Here is a 26,714-nt window from a genome sequence, read left to right as displayed (position 1 = left end):
TTTAAGTGCTTAACAAGTAGACTTCGATTTCTTGTGGAGAGAGAGAAGGAGAGAGTGAATGAGCAAAGGTATGTTTTGTCTTCACACCCTGAACTGCTTTATCTACCAACGTACTGTCAATTTGAATAGCTGGTCCCTCTGTTGGGGACCAGCGATGACAGTTACTTGTGGATATATGCATAACTGGAAGGACAAATCCCTCTTTGGCTTTAGTTAATATGTATATATCCGTGTACACTGTGGGTACATAAATGAGCTATCCATGGCTCCAATTGATGTTTTACTATTTAAACGAGGTAGGACCACTAATGATAAAGGAATATGATGATGAAAACACAAGAAAGACCAAATCAATGTCACTTAAAATTTTTATTCATTATTCCCATTCTTTTCTTCTCTCCCAACAAATTCCTCAAAAGTCCAGCACAATCCCTCTCTCTCTTTCGGAGAGGCACAAGCACATACACAGACATGTACACACATGGCATTAACTTCCGCCTACCAAATTCAATCACAAAGCTTCGGTCGGCCCGGGGTTATAGCAAAAGACACTCGCCCAAGATGCCACGCGATGCGACTGAACCTGAAACCTTGTAGCTGGGAAGCAAGCTTCTTAACCACACAGCCATCTCTTCAAAAATCAAAGTCATCGCTGTGTTGATATATTTGGATATATACATGATACTAAAGTTGATATTCATGAATTTCATGTTGACGTTCATGAAACTGAAGTTGATAACATCAACCTTGAGGAGGAATAAAGCCTGTCTTTTAGCAGACAAAATATTCATACTTGTTGCTATTTTGTAATAAATTTTGATATTGATTCTGTTACACCTGTGTATGAATAGTCAAATGTCTACTTAAGTTACCTTTTTGAGGGAATGATTTACCACAGTTGTCACAATGATATGGCTTCTCTCCTGTATGGTCACGTTTGTGAATAGTCAACTGACTATGTCCAGAGAATGATTTACCGCAGATATCACAATGATATGGCTTCTCTCCTGTATGTGTACGTTTGTGCTTAGTTAAGTAATTACTATCAAAGAATGATTTACCACAGATATCACAATGGTATGGTCTTTCTCCAGTATGAATACGTTTGTGACGAGTCAAATGACTACTTTCAGAATATGATTTACCACAGATGTCACAATGATACTGTTTCTCTCCTGTATGAGTAAGTTTGTGTCTTGTCAACGTATAACTTTGAGAGAATGATTTACCACAGATATCGCAATGATATGGCTTCTCTCCTGTATGTGTAAGTTTGTGTTTAGTCAAATGACCATTTTGAGAAAATGATTTACCACAAATATCACAACGATATGGCTTCTCTCCTGTATGAACACCTTTGTGAATAGTCAACTGACTATTATAAGAATATGATAAACCACAGATATTACAATGATATGGCTTCTCTCCTGTATGTGTAAGATTGTGTTTAGTCAAATGACCACTTTGAGAGAATGATTTACCACAGATATCACAACGATATAGCTTCTCTCTTGTATGCGTAAAATTGTGTTTAGTCAAGGTACTAGTTAGAGAGAATGATTTACCACAAATATCACAATGATATGGCTTCTCTCCTGTATGTCTACGTCTGTGCTTAGTTAAGTCACTACTTTCAAAGAATGATTTACCACAGATATCACAATGATATGGCTTCTCTCCTGTATGTCTACGTTTGTGCTTAGTTAAGTAAATACTATCACAGAATGATTTACCAGAAATATCACAACGATATGGCTTCTCTGCTGTATGTCTAAGCTTGTGTCTAGTCAACGTAGAACTCTCAGAGAATGATTTACCACAAATGTCACAATGATATGGCTTCTCTCCTGTATGAACACCTTTGTGAATAGTCAACTGACTATTACAATTGTATGATTTACCACAGATTTCACAATGGTATGGTTTCTCACCTGTATGTGTAAGTTTGTGTTTCGTCAAGTTACTAGTTAGAGAGAATGATTTACCACAAATATCACAATGATAGGGCTTCACTCCTGCATGCGTAACTTTGTGTTTCGTCAAGGTACTAGTTAGAGAGAATGATTTACCACATATATCACAATGATAGGGCTTCTCTCCCGTATGTGTGCGAATGTGCTTAGTTAAGTAACTACTATGAGAGAATGATTTATCACAGGTATTGCAATGATATGGTCTTTCTTCAGTATGAATACGTTTGTGGCCAGTCAAATGACGACTTTCAGCGAATGATTTATCACAAATATCACAATGATATGGCTTCTCACCTGTATGTCTACGTTTGTGCTTAGTTCAGTAACTACTACGAGAGAATGATTTACCACAGACATCGCAATGATACGACTTCTCTCCTGTATGTGTATCTTTGTGTGCTGTCACGGCACCACTATGACAGAATGACGGTTTCTCACCTGTATTGGGGTTTTTCCCTTGAGTTAAATCATTCATCATGGGAGGGGAATTTCTCATACATATCACAAAGATAGTGCTTATTTCATTTCTAAGAGTTTGTTTGTGTTCAGTTGTGTCGCTATTTTCAGGGAGTAATTGAATGCCGTTTCTTTCCTCTGAGATCTTGTTTAATATGTAAATCAGGAGGTGAAGACTATCCACGCCTTTGTAAAGTTATCCAAGCTTAATTAACCTGTAAAGCAATCACCTCCTCTATATTGCAGACAGCAAAGACTTGAAATTGTTGCTGCTAATTCCATCGTCCAGAAGAAATATTTCGCAGTATTTTGTCATAGACTTTCTTCATATAAAGAGGTTGACGTATTGATGAATGCTCCTTATAAATATATCGTCTTCCTTTAGTCAATAAAAGTTGATGAAAATATCAAAGGCACATCTGAATGAAGAAATTTCTTTTCTGTCAACAGGATGTGATATTCTGAAATAGAAAAAGAAACTAAGATAAAGACAGTTAAATGACATAACAAATCAAGATTGCAAATATTCTTTTCTACTCTACTAACAAGGCCCAAAATTTGTGGGGAGGGGCGAGACAATTAGATCGACTCCTGTATGAAACTGGTACTCAGTTTATCGACCTCGTAAAGATGAACATAAAGACAGCGGAGACTGTCATTTATTTAATGTCAATGTTTCCAGTGGTCAGAATCCATTGAAGCATGGAAAGATTTACTGCCTGACACGAAACTGTGCCGATGGCACGTAATAAGCAGCATTTGAGTGTGGTTGACTAGGCAGCAGAAAACGAACGGTTGTTTCCGTGATGACTCGACGGTTCACTTCGGATATCTCCGTGACCTTCGTTACGGCTGCTAAAACGGGAGGAGGAGAAGAAAGCTAACGGGTTGTGTGTGCGTGCCTGTTCTTGTCTGTGTGTGGGCGTACTTGTTCTTGCCTCTGTGTCTGTGTGTCCGTTCCTGTTCTTACATCTGTGTCTGTGTCAGTGCTTGTTCTTGCCTCTGTGTCTGCGTGTGCGTGTGTGCTTAATCTAGCCTCTGCGTCCGTGCTGCTTTTTGCCACTGTGTCTGTGTGTCCGTACCGCTTTTTGCCTCTGTGTCTGCGTGCGTGCTTGTTCTTGATTCTGTGTCTGCGTGTGCGTGTGTGCTTAATCTAGCATCTGTGTCCGTGCTGCTTTTTGCCTCTGTGTCTGTGTGTCCGTTCCTGTTCTTACCTCTGTGTGTGTGTACGTGCTTGTTCTTGCCTCTGTGTCTGCGTGTGCGTGTGTGCTTCTTCTTAACTCTGTGTCTGCGTGTGCGTGTGTGCTTGTTCTTGCCTCTGTGTGACCCGGAAATGAAAAGCCAAAAAATATACGGAAATGGGTTTAAAACAATGTGTAGGAAATGATTATGAAAAAAAAAAAAGGTGCACAAAGCAATAAGAGGGTGGGGAAAGGACTTCGGAAAATTCACAAGATCCGAATTTCGTGGGTCAAGATGTAGGGGTTAATGTTTAGTTTGGAGAAGGTTATGTATTTAACGTTATATTGTAAGCATGCAAGGTAAAAAGAAAAGTTCATTTCGACCTGTAAGTGTGTACACGTTCTCGTAGTAGTAACCCACAGATAAAGATAGAATGATGTTATAAGAGAAAAGAAATTCAGTTAATAAAAGTTATAGAATCGAGGGATTTTTGTGTCTCATAACTTTCTTTCTCCTTTTGTCCCCTAATGGTTGCTGTCACTGCGTTTTCACCTACTCCCTTCTTCGATAATAGAATTCGTTGGAAGTCTGTGATATCTATTCTAGCTATTGCTGAAATGGAAGAGGTTAGAAGGGTCAAGTGGCGAAGGCATTCTATTGCTTAGCTAAGGCATCTGGCAAATTTAACTGCTGTCACAGAAAAACTATTGTTTTCACATAAGAAAAGATCTTTTGAAGTGTTAATTGAAATTTGGCTATCTTTTTTTAAGAAATGCACTTTTGAAGGAGAGGTGCTAAAGTACATCAACCCCTTTCTTCACACGTATTTTAAGATGACATTTTATAGAGTGTGGATTACATAAGAATGAAAAATCAAAGAACTTTGAAAACGAAGTGGTAACAAACCATTTTAGTCAATGTGTATTAAAACAATATCTTATACATACCTACTAAAATGACTGGATATATAGATCACAGGATGTATAAGACCTACGCTGCAAAACAGTTTTGTTCTTTAGCAATTTTTCACACCAACATTTTAAGTGCTTAACAAGTAGACTTCGATTTCTTGTGGAGAGAGAGAAGGAGAGAGTGAATGAGTAAAGGTATGTTTTGTCTTCACACCCTGAACTGCTTTATCTACCAACGTACTGTCAATTTGAATAGCTGGTCCCTCTGTTGGGGACCAGCGATGACAGTTACTTGTGGATATATGCATAACTGGAAGGACAAATCCCTCTTTGGCTTTAGTTAATATGTATATATCCGTGTACACTGTGGGTACATAAATGAGCTATCCATGGCTCCAATTGATGTTTTACTATTTAAACGAGGTAGGACCACTAAGGATAAAGGAATATGATGATGAAAACACAAGAAAGACCAAATCAATGTCACTTAAAATTTTTATTCATTATTCCCATTCTTTTCTTCTCTCCCAACAAATTCCTCAAAAGTCCAGCACTATCCCTCTCTCTCTTTCGGAGAGGCACAAGCACATACACAGACATGTACACACATGGCATTAACTTCCGCCTACCAAATTCAATCACAAAGCTTCGGTCGGCCCGGGGTTATAGCAAAAGACACTCGCCCAAGATGCCACGCGATGCGACTGAACCTGAAACCTTGTAGCTGGGAAGCAAGCTTCTTAACCACACAGCCATCTCTTCAAAAATCAAAGTCATCGCTGTGTTGATATATTTGGATATATACATGATACTAAAGTTGATATTCATGAATTTCATGTTGACGTTCATGAAACTGAAGTTGATAACATCAACCTTGAGGAGGAATAAAGCCTGTCTTTTAGCAGACAAAATATTCATACTTGTTGCTATTTTGTAATAAATTTTGATATTGATTCTGTTACACCTGTGTATGAATAGTCAAATGTCTACTTAAGTTACCTTTTTGAGGGAATGATTTACCACAGTTGTCACAATGATATGGCTTCTCTCCTGTATGGTCACGTTTGTGAATAGTCAACTGACTATGTCCAGAGAATGATTTACCGCAGATATCACAATGATATGGCTTCTCTCCTGTATGTGTACGTTTGTGCTTAGTTAAGTAATTACTATCAAAGAATGATTTACCACAGATATCACAATGGTATGGTCTTTCTCCAGTATGAATACGTTTGTGACGAGTCAAATGACTACTTTCAGAATATGATTTACCACAGATGTCACAATGATACTGTTTCTCTCCTGTATGAGTAAGTTTGTGTCTTGTCAACGTATAACTTTGAGAGAATGATTTACCACAGATATCGCAATGATATGGCTTCTCTCCTGTATGTGTAAGTTTGTGTTTAGTCAAATGACCATTTTGAGAAAATGATTTACCACAAATATCACAACGATATGGCTTCTCTCCTGTATGAACACCTTTGTGAATAGTCAACTGACTATTATAAGAATATGATAAACCACAGATATTACAATGATATGGCTTCTCTCCTGTATGTGTAAGATTGTGTTTAGTCAAATGACCACTTTGAGAGAATGATTTACCACAGATATCACAACGATATAGCTTCTCTCTTGTATGCGTAAAATTGTGTTTAGTCAAGGTACTAGTTAGAGAGAATGATTTACCACAAATATCACAATGATATGGCTTCTCTCCTGTATGTCTACGTCTGTGCTTAGTTAAGTCACTACTTTCAAAGAATGATTTACCACAGATATCACAATGATATGGCTTCTCTCCTGTATGTCTACGTTTGTGCTTAGTTAAGTAAATACTATCACAGAATGATTTACCAGAAATATCACAACGATATGGCTTCTCTGCTGTATGTCTAAGCTTGTGTCTAGTCAACGTAGAACTCTCAGAGAATGATTTACCACAAATGTCACAATGATATGGCTTCTCTCCTGTATGAACACCTTTGTGAATAGTCAACTGACTATTACAATTGTATGATTTACCACAGATTTCACAATGGTATGGTTTCTCACCTGTATGTGTAAGTTTGTGTTTCGTCAAGTTACTAGTTAGAGAGAATGATTTACCACAAATATCACAATGATAGGGCTTCACTCCTGCATGCGTAACTTTGTGTTTCGTCAAGGTACTAGTTAGAGAGAATGATTTACCACATATATCACAATGATAGGGCTTCTCTCCCGTATGTGTGCGAATGTGCTTAGTTAAGTAACTACTATGAGAGAATGATTTATCACAGGTATTGCAATGATATGGTCTTTCTTCAGTATGAATACGTTTGTGGCCAGTCAAATGACGACTTTCAGCGAATGATTTATCACAAATATCACAATGATATGGCTTCTCACCTGTATGTCTACGTTTGTGCTTAGTTCAGTAACTACTACGAGAGAATGATTTACCACAGACATCGCAATGATACGACTTCTCTCCTGTATGTGTATCTTTGTGTGCTGTCACGGCACCACTATGACAGAATGACGGTTTCTCACCTGTATTGGGGTTTTTCCCTTGAGTTAAATCATTCATCATGGGAGGGGAATTTCTCATACATATCACAAAGATAGTGCTTATTTCATTTCTAAGAGTTTGTTTGTGTTCAGTTGTGTCGCTATTTTCAGGGAGTAATTGAATGCCGTTTCTTTCCTCTGAGATCTTGTTTAATATGTAAATCAGGAGGTGAAGACTATCCACGCCTTTGTAAAGTTATCCAAGCTTAATTAACCTGTAAAGCAATCACCTCCTCTATATTGCAGACAGCAAAGACTTGAAATTGTTGCTGCTAATTCCATCGTCCAGAAGAAATATTTCGCAGTATTTTGTCATAGACTTTCTTCATATAAAGAGGTTGACGTATTGATGAATGCTCCTTATAAATATATCGTCTTCCTTTAGTCAATAAAAGTTGATGAAAATATCAAAGTCACATCTGAATGAAGAAATTTCTTTTCTGTCAACAGGATGTGATATTCTGAAATAGAAAAAGAAACTAAGATAAAGACAGTTAAATGACATAACAAATCAAGATTGCAAATATTCTTTTCTACTCTACTAACAAGGCCCAAAATTTGTGGGGAGGGGCGAGACAATTAGATCGACTCCTGTATGAAACTGGTACTCAGTTTATCGACCTCGTAAAGATGAACATAAAGACAGCGGAGACTGTCATTTATTTAATGTCAATGTTTCCAGTGGTCAGAATCCATTGAAGCATGGAAAGATTTACTGCCTGACACGAAACTGTGCCGATGGCACGTAATAAGCAGCATTTGAGTGTGGTTGACTAGGCAGCAGAAAACGAACGGTTGTTTCCGTGATGACTCGACGGTTCACTTCGGATATCTCCGTGACCTTCGTTACGGCTGCTAAAACGGGAGGAGGAGAAGAAAGCTAACGGGTTGTGTGTGCGTGCCTGTTCTTGTCTGTGTGTGGGCGTACTTGTTCTTGCCTCTGTGTCTGTGTGTCCGTTCCTGTTCTTACATCTGTGTCTGTGTCAGTGCTTGTTCTTGCCTCTGTGTCTGCGTGTGCGTGTGTGCTTAATCTAGCCTCTGCGTCCGTGCTGCTTTTTGCCACTGTGTCTGTGTGTCCGTACCGCTTTTTGCCTCTGTGTCTGCGTGCGTGCTTGTTCTTGATTCTGTGTCTGCGTGTGCGTGTGTGCTTAATCTAGCATCTGTGTCCGTGCTGCTTTTTGCCTCTGTGTCTGTGTGTCCGTTCCTGTTCTTACCTCTGTGTGTGTGTACGTGCTTGTTCTTGCCTCTGTGTCTGCGTGTGCGTGTGTGCTTCTTCTTAACTCTGTGTCTGCGTGTGCGTGTGTGCTTGTTCTTGCCTCTGTGTGACCCGGAAATGAAAAGCCAAAAAATATACGGAAATGGGTTTAAAACAATGTGTAGGAAATGATTATGAAAAAAAAAAAAGGTGCACAAAGCAATAAGAGGGTGGGGAAAGGACTTCGGAAAATTCACAAGATCCGAATTTCGTGGGTCAAGATGTAGGGGTTAATGTTTAGTTTGGAGAAGGTTATGTATTTAACGTTATATTGTAAGCATGCAAGGTAAAAAGAAAAGTTCATTTCGACCTGTAAGTGTGTACACGTTCTCGTAGTAGTAACCCACAGATAAAGATAGAATGATGTTATAAGAGAAAAGAAATTCAGTTAATAAAAGTTATAGAATCGAGGGATTTTTGTGTCTCATAACTTTCTTTCTCCTTTTGTCCCCTAATGGTTGCTGTCACTGCGTTTTCACCTACTCCCTTCTTCGATAATAGAATTCGTTGGAAGTCTGTGATATCTATTCTAGCTATTGCTGAAATGGAAGAGGTTAGAAGGGTCAAGTGGCGAAGGCATTCTATTGCTTAGCTAAGGCATCTGGCAAATTTAACTGCTGTCACAGAAAAACTATTGTTTTCACATAAGAAAAGATCTTTTGAAGTGTTAATTGAAATTTGGCTATCTTTTTTTAAGAAATGCACTTTTGAAGGAGAGGTGCTAAAGTACATCAACCCCTTTCTTCACACGTATTTTAAGATGACATTTTATAGAGTGTGGATTACATAAGAATGAAAAATCAAAGAACTTTGAAAACGAAGTGGTAACAAACCATTTTAGTCAATGTGTATTAAAACAATATCTTATACATACCTACTAAAATGACTGGATATATAGATCACAGGATGTATAAGACCTACGCTGCAAAACAGTTTTGTTCTTTAGCAATTTTTCACACCAACATTTTAAGTGCTTAACAAGTAGACTTCGATTTCTTGTGGAGAGAGAGAAGGAGAGAGTGAATGAGCAAAGGTATGTTTTGTCTTCACACCCTGAACTGCTTTATCTACCAACGTACTGTCAATTTGAATAGCTGGTCCCTCTGTTGGGGACCAGCGATGACAGTTACTTGTGGATATATGCATAACTGGAAGGACAAATCCCTCTTTGGCTTTAGTTAATATGTATATATCCGTGTACACTGTGGGTACATAAATGAGCTATCCATGGCTCCAATTGATGTTTTACTATTTAAACGAGGTAGGACCACTAAGGATAAAGGAATATGATGATGAAAACACAAGAAAGACCAAATCAATGTCACTTAAAATTTTTATTCATTATTCCCATTCTTTTCTTCTCTCCCAACAAATTCCTCAAAAGTCCAGCACTATCCCTCTCTCTCTTTCGGAGAGGCACAAGCACATACACAGACATGTACACACATGGCATTAACTTCCGCCTACCAAATTCAATCACAAAGCTTCGGTCGGCCCGGGGTTATAGCAAAAGACACTCGCCCAAGATGCCACGCGATGCGACTGAACCTGAAACCTTGTAGCTGGGAAGCAAGCTTCTTAACCACACAGCCATCTCTTCAAAAATCAAAGTCATCGCTGTGTTGATATATTTGGATATATACATGATACTAAAGTTGATATTCATGAATTTCATGTTGACGTTCATGAAACTGAAGTTGATAACATCAACCTTGAGGAGGAATAAAGCCTGTCTTTTAGCAGACAAAATATTCATACTTGTTGCTATTTTGTAATAAATTTTGATATTGATTCTGTTACACCTGTGTATGAATAGTCAAATGTCTACTTAAGTTACCTTTTTGAGGGAATGATTTACCACAGTTGTCACAATGATATGGCTTCTCTCCTGTATGGTCACGTTTGTGAATAGTCAACTGACTATGTCCAGAGAATGATTTACCGCAGATATCACAATGATATGGCTTCTCTCCTGTATGTGTACGTTTGTGCTTAGTTAAGTAATTACTATCAAAGAATGATTTACCACAGATATCACAATGGTATGGTCTTTCTCCAGTATGAATACGTTTGTGACGAGTCAAATGACTACTTTCAGAATATGATTTACCACAGATGTCACAATGATACTGTTTCTCTCCTGTATGAGTAAGTTTGTGTCTTGTCAACGTATAACTTTGAGAGAATGATTTACCACAGATATCGCAATGATATGGCTTCTCTCCTGTATGTGTAAGTTTGTGTTTAGTCAAATGACCATTTTGAGAAAATGATTTACCACAAATATCACAACGATATGGCTTCTCTCCTGTATGAACACCTTTGTGAATAGTCAACTGACTATTATAAGAATATGATAAACCACAGATATTACAATGATATGGCTTCTCTCCTGTATGTGTAAGATTGTGTTTAGTCAAATGACCACTTTGAGAGAATGATTTACCACAGATATCACAACGATATAGCTTCTCTCTTGTATGCGTAAAATTGTGTTTAGTCAAGGTACTAGTTAGAGAGAATGATTTACCACAAATATCACAATGATATGGCTTCTCTCCTGTATGTCTACGTCTGTGCTTAGTTAAGTCACTACTTTCAAAGAATGATTTACCACAGATATCACAATGATATGGCTTCTCTCCTGTATGTCTACGTTTGTGCTTAGTTAAGTAAATACTATCACAGAATGATTTACCAGAAATATCACAACGATATGGCTTCTCTGCTGTATGTCTAAGCTTGTGTCTAGTCAACGTAGAACTCTCAGAGAATGATTTACCACAAATGTCACAATGATATGGCTTCTCTCCTGTATGAACACCTTTGTGAATAGTCAACTGACTATTACAATTGTATGATTTACCACAGATTTCACAATGGTATGGTTTCTCACCTGTATGTGTAAGTTTGTGTTTCGTCAAGTTACTAGTTAGAGAGAATGATTTACCACAAATATCACAATGATAGGGCTTCACTCCTGCATGCGTAACTTTGTGTTTCGTCAAGGTACTAGTTAGAGAGAATGATTTACCACATATATCACAATGATAGGGCTTCTCTCCCGTATGTGTGCGAATGTGCTTAGTTAAGTAACTACTATGAGAGAATGATTTATCACAGGTATTGCAATGATATGGTCTTTCTTCAGTATGAATACGTTTGTGGCCAGTCAAATGACGACTTTCAGCGAATGATTTATCACAAATATCACAATGATATGGCTTCTCACCTGTATGTCTACGTTTGTGCTTAGTTCAGTAACTACTACGAGAGAATGATTTACCACAGACATCGCAATGATACGACTTCTCTCCTGTATGTGTATCTTTGTGTGCTGTCACGGCACCACTATGACAGAATGACGGTTTCTCACCTGTATTGGGGTTTTTCCCTTGAGTTAAATCATTCATCATGGGAGGGGAATTTCTCATACATATCACAAAGATAGTGCTTATTTCATTTCTAAGAGTTTGTTTGTGTTCAGTTGTGTCGCTATTTTCAGGGAGTAATTGAATGCCGTTTCTTTCCTCTGAGATCTTGTTTAATATGTAAATCAGGAGGTGAAGACTATCCACGCCTTTGTAAAGTTATCCAAGCTTAATTAACCTGTAAAGCAATCACCTCCTCTATATTGCAGACAGCAAAGACTTGAAATTGTTGCTGCTAATTCCATCGTCCAGAAGAAATATTTCGCAGTATTTTGTCATAGACTTTCTTCATATAAAGAGGTTGACGTATTGATGAATGCTCCTTATAAATATATCGTCTTCCTTTAGTCAATAAAAGTTGATGAAAATATCAAAGGCACATCTGAATGAAGAAATTTCTTTTCTGTCAACAGGATGTGATATTCTGAAATAGAAAAAGAAACTAAGATAAAGACAGTTAAATGACATAACAAATCAAGATTGCAAATATTCTTTTCTACTCTACTAACAAGGCCCAAAATTTGTGGGGAGGGGCGAGACAATTAGATCGACTCCTGTATGAAACTGGTACTCAGTTTATCGACCTCGTAAAGATGAACATAAAGACAGCGGAGACTGTCATTTATTTAATGTCAATGTTTCCAGTGGTCAGAATCCATTGAAGCATGGAAAGATTTACTGCCTGACACGAAACTGTGCCGATGGCACGTAATAAGCAGCATTTGAGTGTGGTTGACTAGGCAGCAGAAAACGAACGGTTGTTTCCGTGATGACTCGACGGTTCACTTCGGATATCTCCGTGACCTTCGTTACGGCTGCTAAAACGGGAGGAGGAGAAGAAAGCTAACGGGTTGTGTGTGCGTGCCTGTTCTTGTCTGTGTGTGGGCGTACTTGTTCTTGCCTCTGTGTCTGTGTGTCCGTTCCTGTTCTTACATCTGTGTCTGTGTCAGTGCTTGTTCTTGCCTCTGTGTCTGCGTGTGCGTGTGTGCTTAATCTAGCCTCTGCGTCCGTACCGCTTTTTGCCTCTGTGTCTGCGTGCGTGCTTGTTCTTGATTCTGTGTCTGCGTGTGCGTGTGTGCTTAATCTAGCATCTGTGTCCGTGCTGCTTTTTGCCTCTGTGTCTGTGTGTCCGTTCCTGTTCTTACCTCTGTGTGTGTGTACGTGCTTGTTCTTGCCTCTGTGTCTGCGTGTGCGTGTGTGCTTCTTCTTAACTCTGTGTCTGCGTGTGCGTGTGTGCTTGTTCTTGCCTCTGTGTGACCCGGAAATGAAAAGCCAAAAAATATACGGAAATGGGTTTAAAACAATGTGTAGGAAATGATTATGAAAAAAAAAAAAGGTGCACAAAGCAATAAGAGGGTGGGGAAAGGACTTCGGAAAATTCACAAGATCCGAATTTCGTGGGTCAAGATGTAGGGGTTAATGTTTAGTTTGGAGAAGGTTATGTATTTAACGTTATATTGTAAGCATGCAAGGTAAAAAGAAAAGTTCATTTCGACCTGTAAGTGTGTACACGTTCTCGTAGTAGTAACCCACAGATAAAGATAGAATGATGTTATAAGAGAAAAGAAATTCAGTTAATAAAAGTTATAGAATCGAGGGATTTTTGTGTCTCATAACTTTCTTTCTCCTTTTGTCCCCTAATGGTTGCTGTCACTGCGTTTTCACCTACTCCCTTCTTCGATAATAGAATTCGTTGGAAGTCTGTGATATCTATTCTAGCTATTGCTGAAATGGAAGAGGTTAGAAGGGTCAAGTGGCGAAGGCATTCTATTGCTTAGCTAAGGCATCTGGCAAATTTAACTGCTGTCACAGAAAAACTATTGTTTTCACATAAGAAAAGATCTTTTGAAGTGTTAATTGAAATTTGGCTATCTTTTTTTAAGAAATGCACTTTTGAAGGAGAGGTGCTAAAGTACATCAACCCCTTTCTTCACACGTATTTTAAGATGACATTTTATAGAGTGTGGATTACATAAGAATGAAAAATCAAAGAACTTTGAAAACGAAGTGGTAACAAACCATTTTAGTCAATGTGTATTAAAACAATATCTTATACATACCTACTAAAATGACTGGATATATAGATCACAGGATGTATAAGACCTACGCTGCAAAACAGTTTTGTTCTTTAGCAATTTTTCACACCAACATTTTAAGTGCTTAACAAGTAGACTTCGATTTCTTGTGGAGAGAGAGAAGGAGAGAGTGAATGAGCAAAGGTATGTTTTGTCTTCACACCCTGAACTGCTTTATCTACCAACGTACTGTCAATTTGAATAGCTGGTCCCTATGTTGGGGACCAGCGATGACAGTTACTTGTGGATATATGCATAACTGGAAGGACAAATCCCTCTTTGGCTTTAGTTAATATGTATATATCCGTGTACACTGTGGGTACATAAATGAGCTATCCATGGCTCCAATTGATGTTTTACTATTTAAACGAGGTAGGACCACTAATGATAAAGGAATATGATGATGAAAACACAAGAAAGACCAAATCAATGTCACTTAAAATTTTTATTCATTATTCCCATTCTTTTCTTCTCTCCCAACAAATTCCTCAAAAGTCCAGCACTATCCCTCTCTCTCTTTCGGAGAGGCACAAGCACATACACAGACATGTACACACATGGCATTAACTTCCGCCTACCAAATTCAATCACAAAGCTTCGGTCGGCCCGGGGTTATAGCAAAAGACACTCGCCCAAGATGCCACGCGATGCGACTGAACCTGAAACCTTGTAGCTGGGAAGCAAGCTTCTTAACCACACAGCCATCTCTTCAAAAATCAAAGTCATCGCTGTGTTGATATATTTGGATATATACATGATACTAAAGTTGATATTCATGAATTTCATGTTGACGTTCATGAAACTGAAGTTGATAACATCAACCTTGAGGAGGAATAAAGCCTGTCTTTTAGCAGACAAAATATTCATACTTGTTGCTATTTTGTAATAAATTTTGATATTGATTCTGTTACACCTGTGTATGAATAGTCAAATGTCTACTTAAGTTACCTTTTTGAGGGAATGATTTACCACAGTTGTCACAATGATATGGCTTCTCTCCTGTATGGTCACGTTTGTGAATAGTCAACTGACTATGTCCAGAGAATGATTTACCGCAGATATCACAATGATATGGCTTCTCTCCTGTATGTGTACGTTTGTGCTTAGTTAAGTAATTACTATCAAAGAATGATTTACCACAGATATCACAATGGTATGGTCTTTCTCCAGTATGAATACGTTTGTGACGAGTCAAATGACTACTTTCAGAATATGATTTACCACAGATGTCACAATGATACTGTTTCTCTCCTGTATGAGTAAGTTTGTGTCTTGTCAACGTATAACTTTGAGAGAATGATTTACCACAGATATCGCAATGATATGGCTTCTCTCCTGTATGTGTAAGTTTGTGTTTAGTCAAATGACCATTTTGAGAAAATGATTTACCACAAATATCACAACGATATGGCTTCTCTCCTGTATGAACACCTTTGTGAATAGTCAACTGACTATTATAAGAATATGATAAACCACAGATATTACAATGATATGGCTTCTCTCCTGTATGTGTAAGATTGTGTTTAGTCAAATGACCACTTTGAGAGAATGATTTACCACAGATATCACAACGATATAGCTTCTCTCTTGTATGCGTAAAATTGTGTTTAGTCAAGGTACTAGTTAGAGAGAATGATTTACCACAAATATCACAATGATATGGCTTCTCTCCTGTATGTCTACGTCTGTGCTTAGTTAAGTCACTACTTTCAAAGAATGATTTACCACAGATATCACAATGATATGGCTTCTCTCCTGTATGTCTACGTTTGTGCTTAGTTAAGTAAATACTATCACAGAATGATTTACCAGAAATATCACAACGATATGGCTTCTCTGCTGTATGTCTAAGCTTGTGTCTAGTCAACGTAGAACTCTCAGAGAATGATTTACCACAAATGTCACAATGATATGGCTTCTCTCCTGTATGAACACCTTTGTGAATAGTCAACTGACTATTACAATTGTATGATTTACCACAGATTTCACAATGGTATGGTTTCTCACCTGTATGTGTAAGTTTGTGTTTCGTCAAGTTACTAGTTAGAGAGAATGATTTACCACAAATATCACAATGATAGGGCTTCACTCCTGCATGCGTAACTTTGTGTTTCGTCAAGGTACTAGTTAGAGAGAATGATTTACCACATATATCACAATGATAGGGCTTCTCTCCCGTATGTGTGCGAATGTGCTTAGTTAAGTAACTACTATGAGAGAATGATTTATCACAGGTATTGCAATGATATGGTCTTTCTTCAGTATGAATACGTTTGTGGCCAGTCAAATGACGACTTTCAGCGAATGATTTATCACAAATATCACAATGATATGGCTTCTCACCTGTATGTCTACGTTTGTGCTTAGTTCAGTAACTACTACGAGAGAATGATTTACCACAGACATCGCAATGATACGACTTCTCTCCTGTATGTGTATCTTTGTGTGCTGTCACGGCACCACTATGACAGAATGACGGTTTCTCACCTGTATTGGGGTTTTTCCCTTGAGTTAAATCATTCATCATGGGAGGGGAATTTCTCATACATATCACAAAGATAGTGCTTATTTCATTTCTAAGAGTTTGTTTGTGTTCAGTTGTGTCGCTATTTTCAGGGAGTAATTGAATGCCGTTTCTTTCCTCTGAGATCTTGTTTAATATGTAAATCAGGAGGTGAAGACTATCCACGCCTTTGTAAAGTTATCCAAGCTTAATTAACCTGTAAAGCAATCACCTCCTCTATATTGCAGACAGCAAAGACTTGAAATTGTTGCTGCTAATTCCATCGTCCAGAAGAAATATTTCGCAGTATTTTGTCATAGACTTTCTTCATATAAAGAGGTTGACGTATTGATGAATGCTCCTTATAAATATATCGTCTTCCTTTAGTCAATAAAAGTTGATGAAAATATCAAAGGCACATCTGAATGAAGAAATTTCTTTTCTGTCAACAGGATGTGATATTCTGAAATAGAAAAAGAAACTAAGATAAAGACAGTTAAATGACATAACAAATCAAGATTGCAAATATTCTTTTCTACTCTACTAACAAGGCCCAAAATTTGTGGGGAGGGGCGAGACAATTAGATCGACTCCTGTATGAAACTGGTACTCAGTTTATCGACCTCGTAAAGATGAACATAAAGACAGCGGAGACTGTCATTTATTTAATGTCAATGTTTCCAGTGGTCAGAATCCATTGAAGCATGGAAAGATTTACTGCCTGACACGAAACTGTGCCGATGGCACGTAATAAGCAGCATTTGAGTGTGGTTGACTAGGCAGCAGAAGACGAACGGTTGTTTCCGTGACGACTCGACGGTTCACTTCGGATATCTCCGTGACCTTCGTTACAGCTGCTAAAACGGGAGGAGGAGAAGAAAGCTAACGGGTTGTGTGTGCGTGCCTGTTCTTGTCTGTGTGTGGGCGTACTTGTTCTTGCCTCTGTGTCTGTGTGTCCGTTCCTGTTCTTACATCTGTGTCTGTGTCAGTGCTTGTTCTTGCCTCTGTGTCTGCGTGTGCGTGTGTGCTTAATCTAGCCTCTGCGTCCGTGCTGCTTTTTGCCACTGTGTCTGTGTGTCCGTACCGCTTTTTGCCTCTGTGTCTGCGTGCGTGCTTGTTCTTGATTCTGTGTCTGCGTGTGCGTGTGTGCTTAATCTAGCATCTGTGTCCGTGCTGCTTTTTGCCTCTGTGTCTGTGTGTCCGTTCCTGTTCTTACCTCTGTGTGTGTGTACGTGCTTGTTCTTGCCTCTGTGTCTGCGTGTGCGTGTGTGCTTCTTCTTAACTCTGTGTCTGCGTGTGCGTGTGTGCTTGTTCTTGCCTCTGTGTGACCCGGAAATGAAAAGCCAAAAAATATACGGAAATGGGTTTAAAACAATGTGTAGGAAATGATTATGAAAAAAAAAAAAGGTGCACAAAGCAATAAGAGGGTGGGGAAAGGACTTCGGAAAATTCACAAGATCCGAATTTCGTGGGTCAAGATGTAGGGGTTAATGTTTAGTTTGGAGAAGGTTATGTATTTAACGTTATATTGTAAGCATGCAAGGTAAAAAGAAAAGTTCATTTCGACCTGTAAGTGTGTACACGTTCTCGTAGTAGTAACCCACAGATAAAGATAGAATGATGTTATAAGAGAAAAGAAATTCAGTTAATAAAAGTTATAGAATCGAGGGATTTTTGTGTCTCATAACTTTCTTTCTCCTTTTGTCCCCTAATGGTTGCTGTCACTGCGTTTTCACCTACTCCCTTCTTCGATAATAGAATTCGTTGGAAGTCTGTGATATCTATTCTAGCTATTGCTGAAATGGAAGAGGTTAGAAGGGTCAAGTGGCGAAGGCATTCTATTGCTTAGCTAAGGCATCTGGCAAATTTAACTGCTGTCACAGAAAAACTATTGTTTTCACATAAGAAAAGATCTTTTGAAGTGTTAATTGAAATTTGGCTATCTTTTTTTAAGAAATGCACTTTTGAAGGAGAGGTGCTAAAGTACATCAACCCCTTTCTTCACACGTATTTTAAGATGACATTTTATAGAGTGTGGATTACATAAGAATGAAAAATCAAAGAACTTTGAAAACGAAGTGGTAACAAACCATTTTAGTCAATGTGTATTAAAACAATATCTTATACATACCTACTAAAATGACTGGATATATAGATCACAGGATGTATAAGACCTACGCTGCAAAACAGTTTTGTTCTTTAGCAATTTTTCACACCAACATTTTAAGTGCTTAACAAGTAGACTTCGATTTCTTGTGGAGAGAGAGAAGGAGAGAGTGAATGAGCAAAGGTATGTTTTGTCTTCACACCCTGAACTGCTTTATCTACCAACGTACTGTCAATTTGAATAGCTGGTCCCTCTGTTGGGGACCAGCGATGACAGTTACTTGTGGATATATGCATAACTGGAAGGACAAATCCCTCTTTGGCTTTAGTTAATATGTATATATCCGTGTACACTGTGGGTACATAAATGAGCTATCCATGGCTCCAATTGATGTTTTACTATTTAAACGAGGTAGGACCACTAATGATAAAGGAATATGATGATGAAAACACAAGAAAGACCAAATCAATGTCACTTAAAATTTTTATTCATTATTCCCATTCTTTTCTTCTCTCCCAACAAATTCCTCAAAAGTCCAGCACTATCCCTCTCTCTCTTTCGGAGAGGCACAAGCACATACACAGACATGTACACACATGGCATTAACTTCCGCCTACCAAATTCAATCACAAAGCTTCGGTCGGCCCGGGGTTATAGCAAAAGACACTCGCCCAAGATGCCACGCGATGCGACTGAACCTGAAACCTTGTAGCTGGGAAGCAAGCTTCTTAACCACACAGCCATCTCTTCAAAAATCAAAGTCATCGCTGTGTTGATATATTTGGATATATACATGATACTAAAGTTGATATTCATGAATTTCATGTTGACGTTCATGAAACTGAAGTTGATAACATCAACCTTGAGGAGGAATAAAGCCTGTCTTTTAGCAGACAAAATATTCATACTTGTTGCTATTTTGTAATAAATTTTGATATTGATTCTGTTACACCTGTGTATGAATAGTCAAATGTCTACTTAAGTTACCTTTTTGAGGGAATGATTTACCACAGTTGTCACAATGATATGGCTTCTCTCCTGTATGGTCACGTTTGTGAATAGTCAACTGACTATGTCCAGAGAATGATTTACCGCAGATATCACAATGATATGGCTTCTCTCCTGTATGTGTACGTTTGTGCTTAGTTAAGTAATTACTATCAAAGAATGATTTACCACAGATATCACAATGGTATGGTCTTTCTCCAGTATGAATACGTTTGTGACGAGTCAAATGACTACTTTCAGAATATGATTTACCACAGATGTCACAATGATACTGTTTCTCTCCTGTATGAGTAAGTTTGTGTCTTGTCAACGTATAACTTTGAGAGAATGATTTACCACAGATATCGCAATGATATGGCTTCTCTCCTGTATGTGTAAGTTTGTGTTTAGTCAAATGACCATTTTGAGAAAATGATTTACCACAAATATCACAACGATATGGCTTCTCTCCTGTATGAACACCTTTGTGAATAGTCAACTGACTATTATAAGAATATGATAAACCACAGATATTACAATGATATGGCTTCTCTCCTGTATGTGTAAGATTGTGTTTAGTCAAATGACCACTTTGAGAGAATGATTTACCACAGATATCACAACGATATAGCTTCTCTCTTGTATGCGTAAAATTGTGTTTAGTCAAGGTACTAGTTAGAGAGAATGATTTACCACAAATATCACAATGATATGGCTTCTCTCCTGTATGTCTACGTCTGTGCTTAGTTAAGTCACTACTTTCAAAGAATGATTTACCACAGATATCACAATGATATGGCTTCTCTCCTGTATGTCTACGTTTGTGCTTAGTTAAGTAAATACTATCACAGAATGATTTACCAGAAATATCACAACGATATGGCTTCTCTGCTGTATGTCTAAGCTTGTGTCTAGTCAACGTAGAACTCTCAGAGAATGATTTACCACAAATGTCACAATGATATGGCTTCTCTCCTGTATGAACACCTTTGTGAATAGTCAACTGACTATTACAATTGTATGATTTACCACAGATTTCACAATGGTATGGTTTCTCACCTGTATGTGTAAGTTTGTGTTTCGTCAAGTTACTAGTTAGAGAGAATGATTTACCACAAATATCACAATGATAGGGCTTCACTCCTGCATGCGTAACTTTGTGTTTCGTCAAGGTACTAGTTAGAGAGAATGATTTACCACATATATCACAATGATAGGGCTTCTCTCCCGTATGTGTGCGAATGTGCTTAGTTAAGTAACTACTATGAGAGAATGATTTATCACAGGTATTGCAATGATATGGTCTTTCTTCAGTATGAATACGTTTGTGGCCAGTCAAATGACGACTTTCAGCGAATGATTTATCACAAATATCACAATGATATGGCTTCTCACCTGTATGTCTACGTTTGTGCTTAGTTCAGTAACTACTACGAGAGAATGATTTACCACAGACATCGCAATGATACGACTTCTCTCCTGTATGTGTATCTTTGTGTGCTGTCACGGCACCACTATGACAGAATGACGGTTTCTCACCTGTATTGGGGTTTTTCCCTTGAGTTAAATCATTCATCATGGGAGGGGAATTTCTCATACATATCACAAAGATAGTGCTTATTTCATTTCTAAGAGTTTGTTTGTGTTCAGTTGTGTCGCTATTTTCAGGGAGTAATTGAATGCCGTTTCTTTCCTCTGAGATCTTGTTTAATATGTAAATCAGGAGGTGAAGACTATCCACGCCTTTGTAAAGTTATCCAAGCTAAATTAACCTGTAAAGCAATCACCTCCTCTATATTGCAGACAGCAAAGACTTGAAATTGTTGCTGCTAATTCCATCGTCCAGAAGAAATATTTCGCAGTATTTTGTCATAGACTTTCTTCATATAAAGAGGTTGACGTATTGATGAATGCTCCTTATAAATATATCGTCTTCCTTTAGTCAATAAAAGTTGATGAAAATATCAAAGTCACATCTGAATGAAGAAATTTCTTTTCTGTCAACAGGATGTGATATTCTGAAATAGAAAAAGAAACTAAGATAAAGACAGTTAAATGACATAACAAATCAAGATTGCAAATATTCTTTTCTACTCTACTAACAAGGCCCAAAATTTGTGGGGAGGGGCGAGACAATTAGATCGACTCCTGTATGAAACTGGTACTCAGTTTATCGACCTCGTAAAGATGAACATAAAGACAGCGGAGACTGTCATTTATTTAATGTCAATGTTTCCAGTGGTCAGAATCCATTGAAGCATGGAAAGATTTACTGCCTGACACGAAACTGTGCCGATGGCACGTAATAAGCAGCATTTGAGTGTGGTTGACTAGGCAGCAGAAAACGAACGGTTGTTTCCGTGATGACTCGACGGTTCACTTCGGATATCTCCGTGACCTTCGTTACGGCTGCTAAAACGGGAGGAGGAGAAGAAAGCTAACGGGTTGTGTGTGCGTGCCTGTTCTTGTCTGTGTGTGGGCGTACTTGTTCTTGCCTCTGTGTCTGTGTGTCCGTTCCTGTTCTTACATCTGTGTCTGTGTCAGTGCTTGTTCTTGCCTCTGTGTCTGCGTGTGCGTGTGTGCTTAATCTAGCCTCTGCGTCCGTGCTGCTTTTTGCCACTGTGTCTGTGTGTCCGTACCGCTTTTTGCCTCTGTGTCTGCGTGCGTGCTTGTTCTTGATTCTGTGTCTGCGTGTGCGTGTGTGCTTAATCTAGCATCTGTGTCCGTGCTGCTTTTTGCCTCTGTGTCTGTGTGTCCGTTCCTGTTCTTACCTCTGTGTGTGTGTACGTGCTTGTTCTTGCCTCTGTGTCTGCGTGTGCGTGTGTGCTTCTTCTTAACTCTGTGTCTGCGTGTGCGTGTGTGCTTGTTCTTGCCTCTGTGTGACCCGGAAATGAAAAGCCAAAAAATATACGGAAATGGGTTTAAAACAATGTGTAGGAAATGATTATGAAAAAAAAAAAAGGTGCACAAAGCAATAAGAGGGTGGGGAAAGGACTTCGGAAAATTCACAAGATCCGAATTTCGTGGGTCAAGATGTAGGGGTTAATGTTTAGTTTGGAGAAGGTTATGTATTTAACGTTATATTGTAAGCATGCAAGGTAAAAAGAAAAGTTCATTTCGACCTGTAAGTGTGTACACGTTCTCGTAGTAGTAACCCACAGATAAAGATAGAATGATGTTATAAGAGAAAAGAAATTCAGTTAATAAAAGTTATAGAATCGAGGGATTTTTGTGTCTCATAACTTTCTTTCTCCTTTTGTCCCCTAATGGTTGCTGTCACTGCGTTTTCACCTACTCCCTTCTTCGATAATAGAATTCGTTGGAAGTCTGTGATATCTATTCTAGCTATTGCTGAAATGGAAGAGGTTAGAAGGGTCAAGTGGCGAAGGCATTCCATTGCTTAGCTAAGGCATCTGGCAAATTTAACTGCTGTCACAGAAAAACTATTGTTTTCACATAAGAAAAGATCTTTTGAAGTGTTAATTGAAATTTGGCTATCTTTTTTTAAGAAATGCACTTTTGAAGGAGAGGTGCTAAAGTACATCAACCCCTTTCTTCACACGTATTTTAAGATGACATTTTATAGAGTGTGGATTACATAAGAATGAAAAATCAAAGAACTTTGAAAACGAAGTGGTAACAAACCATTTTAGTCAATGTGTATTAAAACAATATCTTATACATACCTACTAAAATGACTGGATATATAGATCACAGGATGTATAAGACCTACGCTGCAAAACAGTTTTGTTCTTTAGCAATTTTTCACACCAACATTTTAAGTGCTTAACAAGTAGACTTCGATTTCTTGTGGAGAGAGAGAAGGAGAGAGTGAATGAGCAAAGGTATGTTTTGTCTTCACACCCTGAACTGCTTTATCTACCAACGTACTGTCAATTTGAATAGCTGGTCCCTCTGTTGGGGACCAGCGATGACAGTTACTTGTGGATATATGCATAACTGGAAGGACAAATCCCTCTTTGGCTTTAGTTAATATGTATATATCCGTGTACACTGTGGGTACATAAATGAGCTATCCATGGCTCCAATTGATGTTTTACTATTTAAACGAGGTAGGACCACTAATGATAAAGGAATATGATGATGAAAACACAAGAAAGACCAAATCAATGTCACTTAAAATTTTTATTCATTATTCCCATTCTTTTCTTCTCTCCCAACAAATTCCTCAAAAGTCCAGCACTATCCCTCTCTCTCTTTCGGAGAGGCACAAGCACATACACAGACATGTACACACATGGCATTAACTTCCGCCTACCAAATTCAATCACAAAGCTTCGGTCGGCCCGGGGTTATAGCAAAAGACACTCGCCCAAGATGCCACGCGATGCGACTGAACCTGAAACCTTGTAGCTGGGAAGCAAGCTTCTTAACCACACAGCCATCTCTTCAAAAATCAAAGTCATCGCTGTGTTGATATATTTGGATATATACATGATACTAAAGTTGATATTCATGAATTTCATGTTGACGTTCATGAAACTGAAGTTGATAACATCAACCTTGAGGAGGAATAAAGCCTGTCTTTTAGCAGACAAAATATTCATACTTGTTGCTATTTTGTAATAAATTTTGATATTGATTCTGTTACACCTGTGTATGAATAGTCAAATGTCTACTTAAGTTACCTTTTTGAGGGAATGATTTACCACAGTTGTCACAATGATATGGCTTCTCTCCTGTATGGTCACGTTTGTGAATAGTCAACTGACTATGTCCAGAGAATGATTTACCGCAGATATCACAATGATATGGCTTCTCTCCTGTATGTGTACGTTTGTGCTTAGTTAAGTAATTACTATCAAAGAATGATTTACCACAGATATCACAATGGTATGGTCTTTCTCCAGTATGAATACGTTTGTGACGAGTCAAATGACTACTTTCAGAATATGATTTACCACAGATGTCACAATGATACTGTTTCTCTCCTGTATGAGTAAGTTTGTGTCTTGTCAACGTATAACTTTGAGAGAATGATTTACCACAGATATCACAATGATATGGCTTCTCTCCTGTATGTGTAAGTTTGTGTTTAGTCAAATGACCATTTTGAGAAAATGATTTACCACAAATATCACAACGATATGGCTTCTCTCCTGTATGAACACCTTTGTGAATAGTCAACTGACTATTATAAGAATATGATAAACCACAGATATTACAATGATATGGCTTCTCTCCTGTATGTGTAAGATTGTGTTTAGTCAAATGACCACTTTGAGAGAATGATTTACCACAGATATCACAACGATATAGCTTCTCTCTTGTATGCGTAAAATTGTGTTTAGTCAAGGTACTAGTTAGAGAGAATGATTTACCACAAATATCACAATGATATGGCTTCTCTCCTGTATGTCTACGTCTGTGCTTAGTTAAGTCACTACTTTCAAAGAATGATTTACCACAGATATCACAATGATATGGCTTCTCTCCTGTATGTCTACGTTTGTGCTTAGTTAAGTCACTACTTTCAAAGAATGATTTACCACAGATATCACAATGATATGGCTTCTCTCCTGTATGTCTACGTTTGTGCTTAGTTAAGTAAATACTATCACAGAATGATTTACCAGAAATATCACAACGATATGGCTTCTCTGCTGTATGTCTAAGCTTGTGTCTAGTCAACGTAGAACTCTCAGAGAATGATTTACCACAAATGTCACAATGATATGGCTTCTCTCCTGTATGAACACCTTTGTGAATAGTCAACTGACTATTACAATTGTATGATTTACCACAGATTTCACAATGGTATGGTTTCTCACCTGTATGTGTAAGTTTGTGTTTCGTCAAGTTACTAGTTAGAGAGAATGATTTACCACAAATATCACAATGATAGGGCTTCACTCCTGCATGCGTAACTTTGTGTTTCGTCAAGGTACTAGTTAGAGAGAATGATTTACCACATATATCACAATGATAGGGCTTCTCTCCCGTATGTGTGCGAATGTGCTTAGTTAAGTAACTACTATGAGAGAATGATTTATCACAGGTATTGCAATGATATGGTCTTTCTTCAGTATGAATACGTTTGTGGCCAGTCAAATGACGACTTTCAGCGAATGATTTATCACAAATATCACAATGATATGGCTTCTCACCTGTATGTCTACGTTTGTGCTTAGTTCAGTAACTACTACGAGAGAATGATTTACCACAGACATCGCAATGATACGACTTCTCTCCTGTATGTGTATCTTTGTGTGCTGTCACGGCACCACTATGACAGAATGACGGTTTCTCACCTGTATTGGGGTTTTTCCCTTGAGTTAAATCATTCATCATGGGAGGGGAATTTCTCATACATATCACAAAGATAGTGCTTATTTCATTTCTAAGAGTTTGTTTGTGTTCAGTTGTGTCGCTATTTTCAGGGAGTAATTGAATGCCGTTTCTTTCCTCTGAGATCTTGTTTAATATGTAAATCAGGAGGTGAAGACTATCCACGCCTTTGTAAAGTTATCCAAGCTTAATTAACCTGTAAAGCAATCACCTCCTCTATATTGCAGACAGCAAAGACTTGAAATTGTTGCTGCTAATTCCATCGTCCAGAAGAAATATTTCGCAGTATTTTGTCATAGACTTTCTTCATATAAAGAGGTTGACGTATTGATGAATGCTCCTTATAAATATATCGTCTTCCTTTAGTCAATAAAAGTTGATGAAAATATCAAAGGCACATCTGAATGAAGAAATTTCTTTTCTGTCAACAGGATGTGATATTCTGAAATAGAAAAAGAAACTAAGATAAAGACAGTTAAATGACATAACAAATCAAGATTGCAAATATTCTTTTCTACTCTACTAACAAGGCCCAAAATTTGTGGGGAGGGGCGAGACAATTAGATCGACTCCTGTATGAAACTGGTACTCAGTTTATCGACCTCGTAAAGATGAACATAAAGACAGCGGAGACTGTCATTTATTTAATGTCAATGTTTCCAGTGGTCAGAATCCATTGAAGCATGGAAAGATTTACTGCCTGACACGAAACTGTGCCGATGGCACGTAATAAGCAGCATTTGAGTGTGGTTGACTAGGCAGCAGAAGACGAACGGTTGTTTCCGTGACGACTCGACGGTTCACTTCGGATATCTCCGTGACCTTCGTTACAGCTGCTAAAACGGGAGGAGGAGAAGAAAGCTAACGGGTTGTGTGTGCGTGCCTGTTCTTGTCTGTGTGTGGGCGTACTTGTTCTTGCCTCTGTGTCTGTGTGTCCGTTCCTGTTCTTACATCTGTGTCTGTGTCAGT

At 38.2% G+C, this 26,714-nt stretch overlaps 3 protein-coding genes across 3 annotated transcripts; all 3 read right to left on the bottom strand.

Moving 5' to 3' along the window:
* Nucleotides 1–719: 719 nt before the first annotated feature.
* LOC149129249 (uncharacterized) lies at nt 720–6,938 on the bottom strand (the record flags this gene model as incomplete). Its single annotated transcript, XM_089346663.1, is given in 2 exon segments — nt 720–2,369; nt 5,507–6,938. Coding segments are annotated over 2 exon segments (2,970 nt in total), but the record flags the coding sequence as incomplete, so codon positions are not given.
* Nucleotides 6,939–10,017: 3,079 nt separating this feature from the next.
* Nucleotides 10,018–16,204, bottom strand: LOC149129248 (uncharacterized; the record flags this gene model as incomplete). The annotated part of the gene is given in 2 exon segments (XM_089346662.1): nt 10,018–11,667; nt 14,773–16,204. Coding segments are annotated over 2 exon segments (2,970 nt in total), but the record flags the coding sequence as incomplete, so codon positions are not given.
* On the bottom strand, nt 14,272–25,922 carry LOC149129247 (uncharacterized; the record flags this gene model as incomplete). The annotated part of the gene is made up of 4 exons (XM_089346647.1): nt 14,272–16,805; nt 18,474–20,669; nt 24,143–25,564; nt 25,709–25,922. Coding segments are annotated over 3 exons (2,910 nt in total), but the record flags the coding sequence as incomplete, so codon positions are not given.
* Between the last annotated feature and the right edge of the window lie 792 nt (nt 25,923–26,714).

This window comes from Octopus bimaculoides, unplaced genomic scaffold (genome assembly GCF_046866305.1).
Source record: "Octopus bimaculoides isolate indiv1 unplaced genomic scaffold, ASM4686630v1 contig88, whole genome shotgun sequence".
In the NCBI taxonomy this organism is placed as follows: Eukaryota; Metazoa; Mollusca; class Cephalopoda; order Octopoda; family Octopodidae; genus Octopus; species Octopus bimaculoides.
Note: the sequence above shows the minus strand (reverse complement) of the source record. Positions and strands in the feature narration are given on the sequence as shown.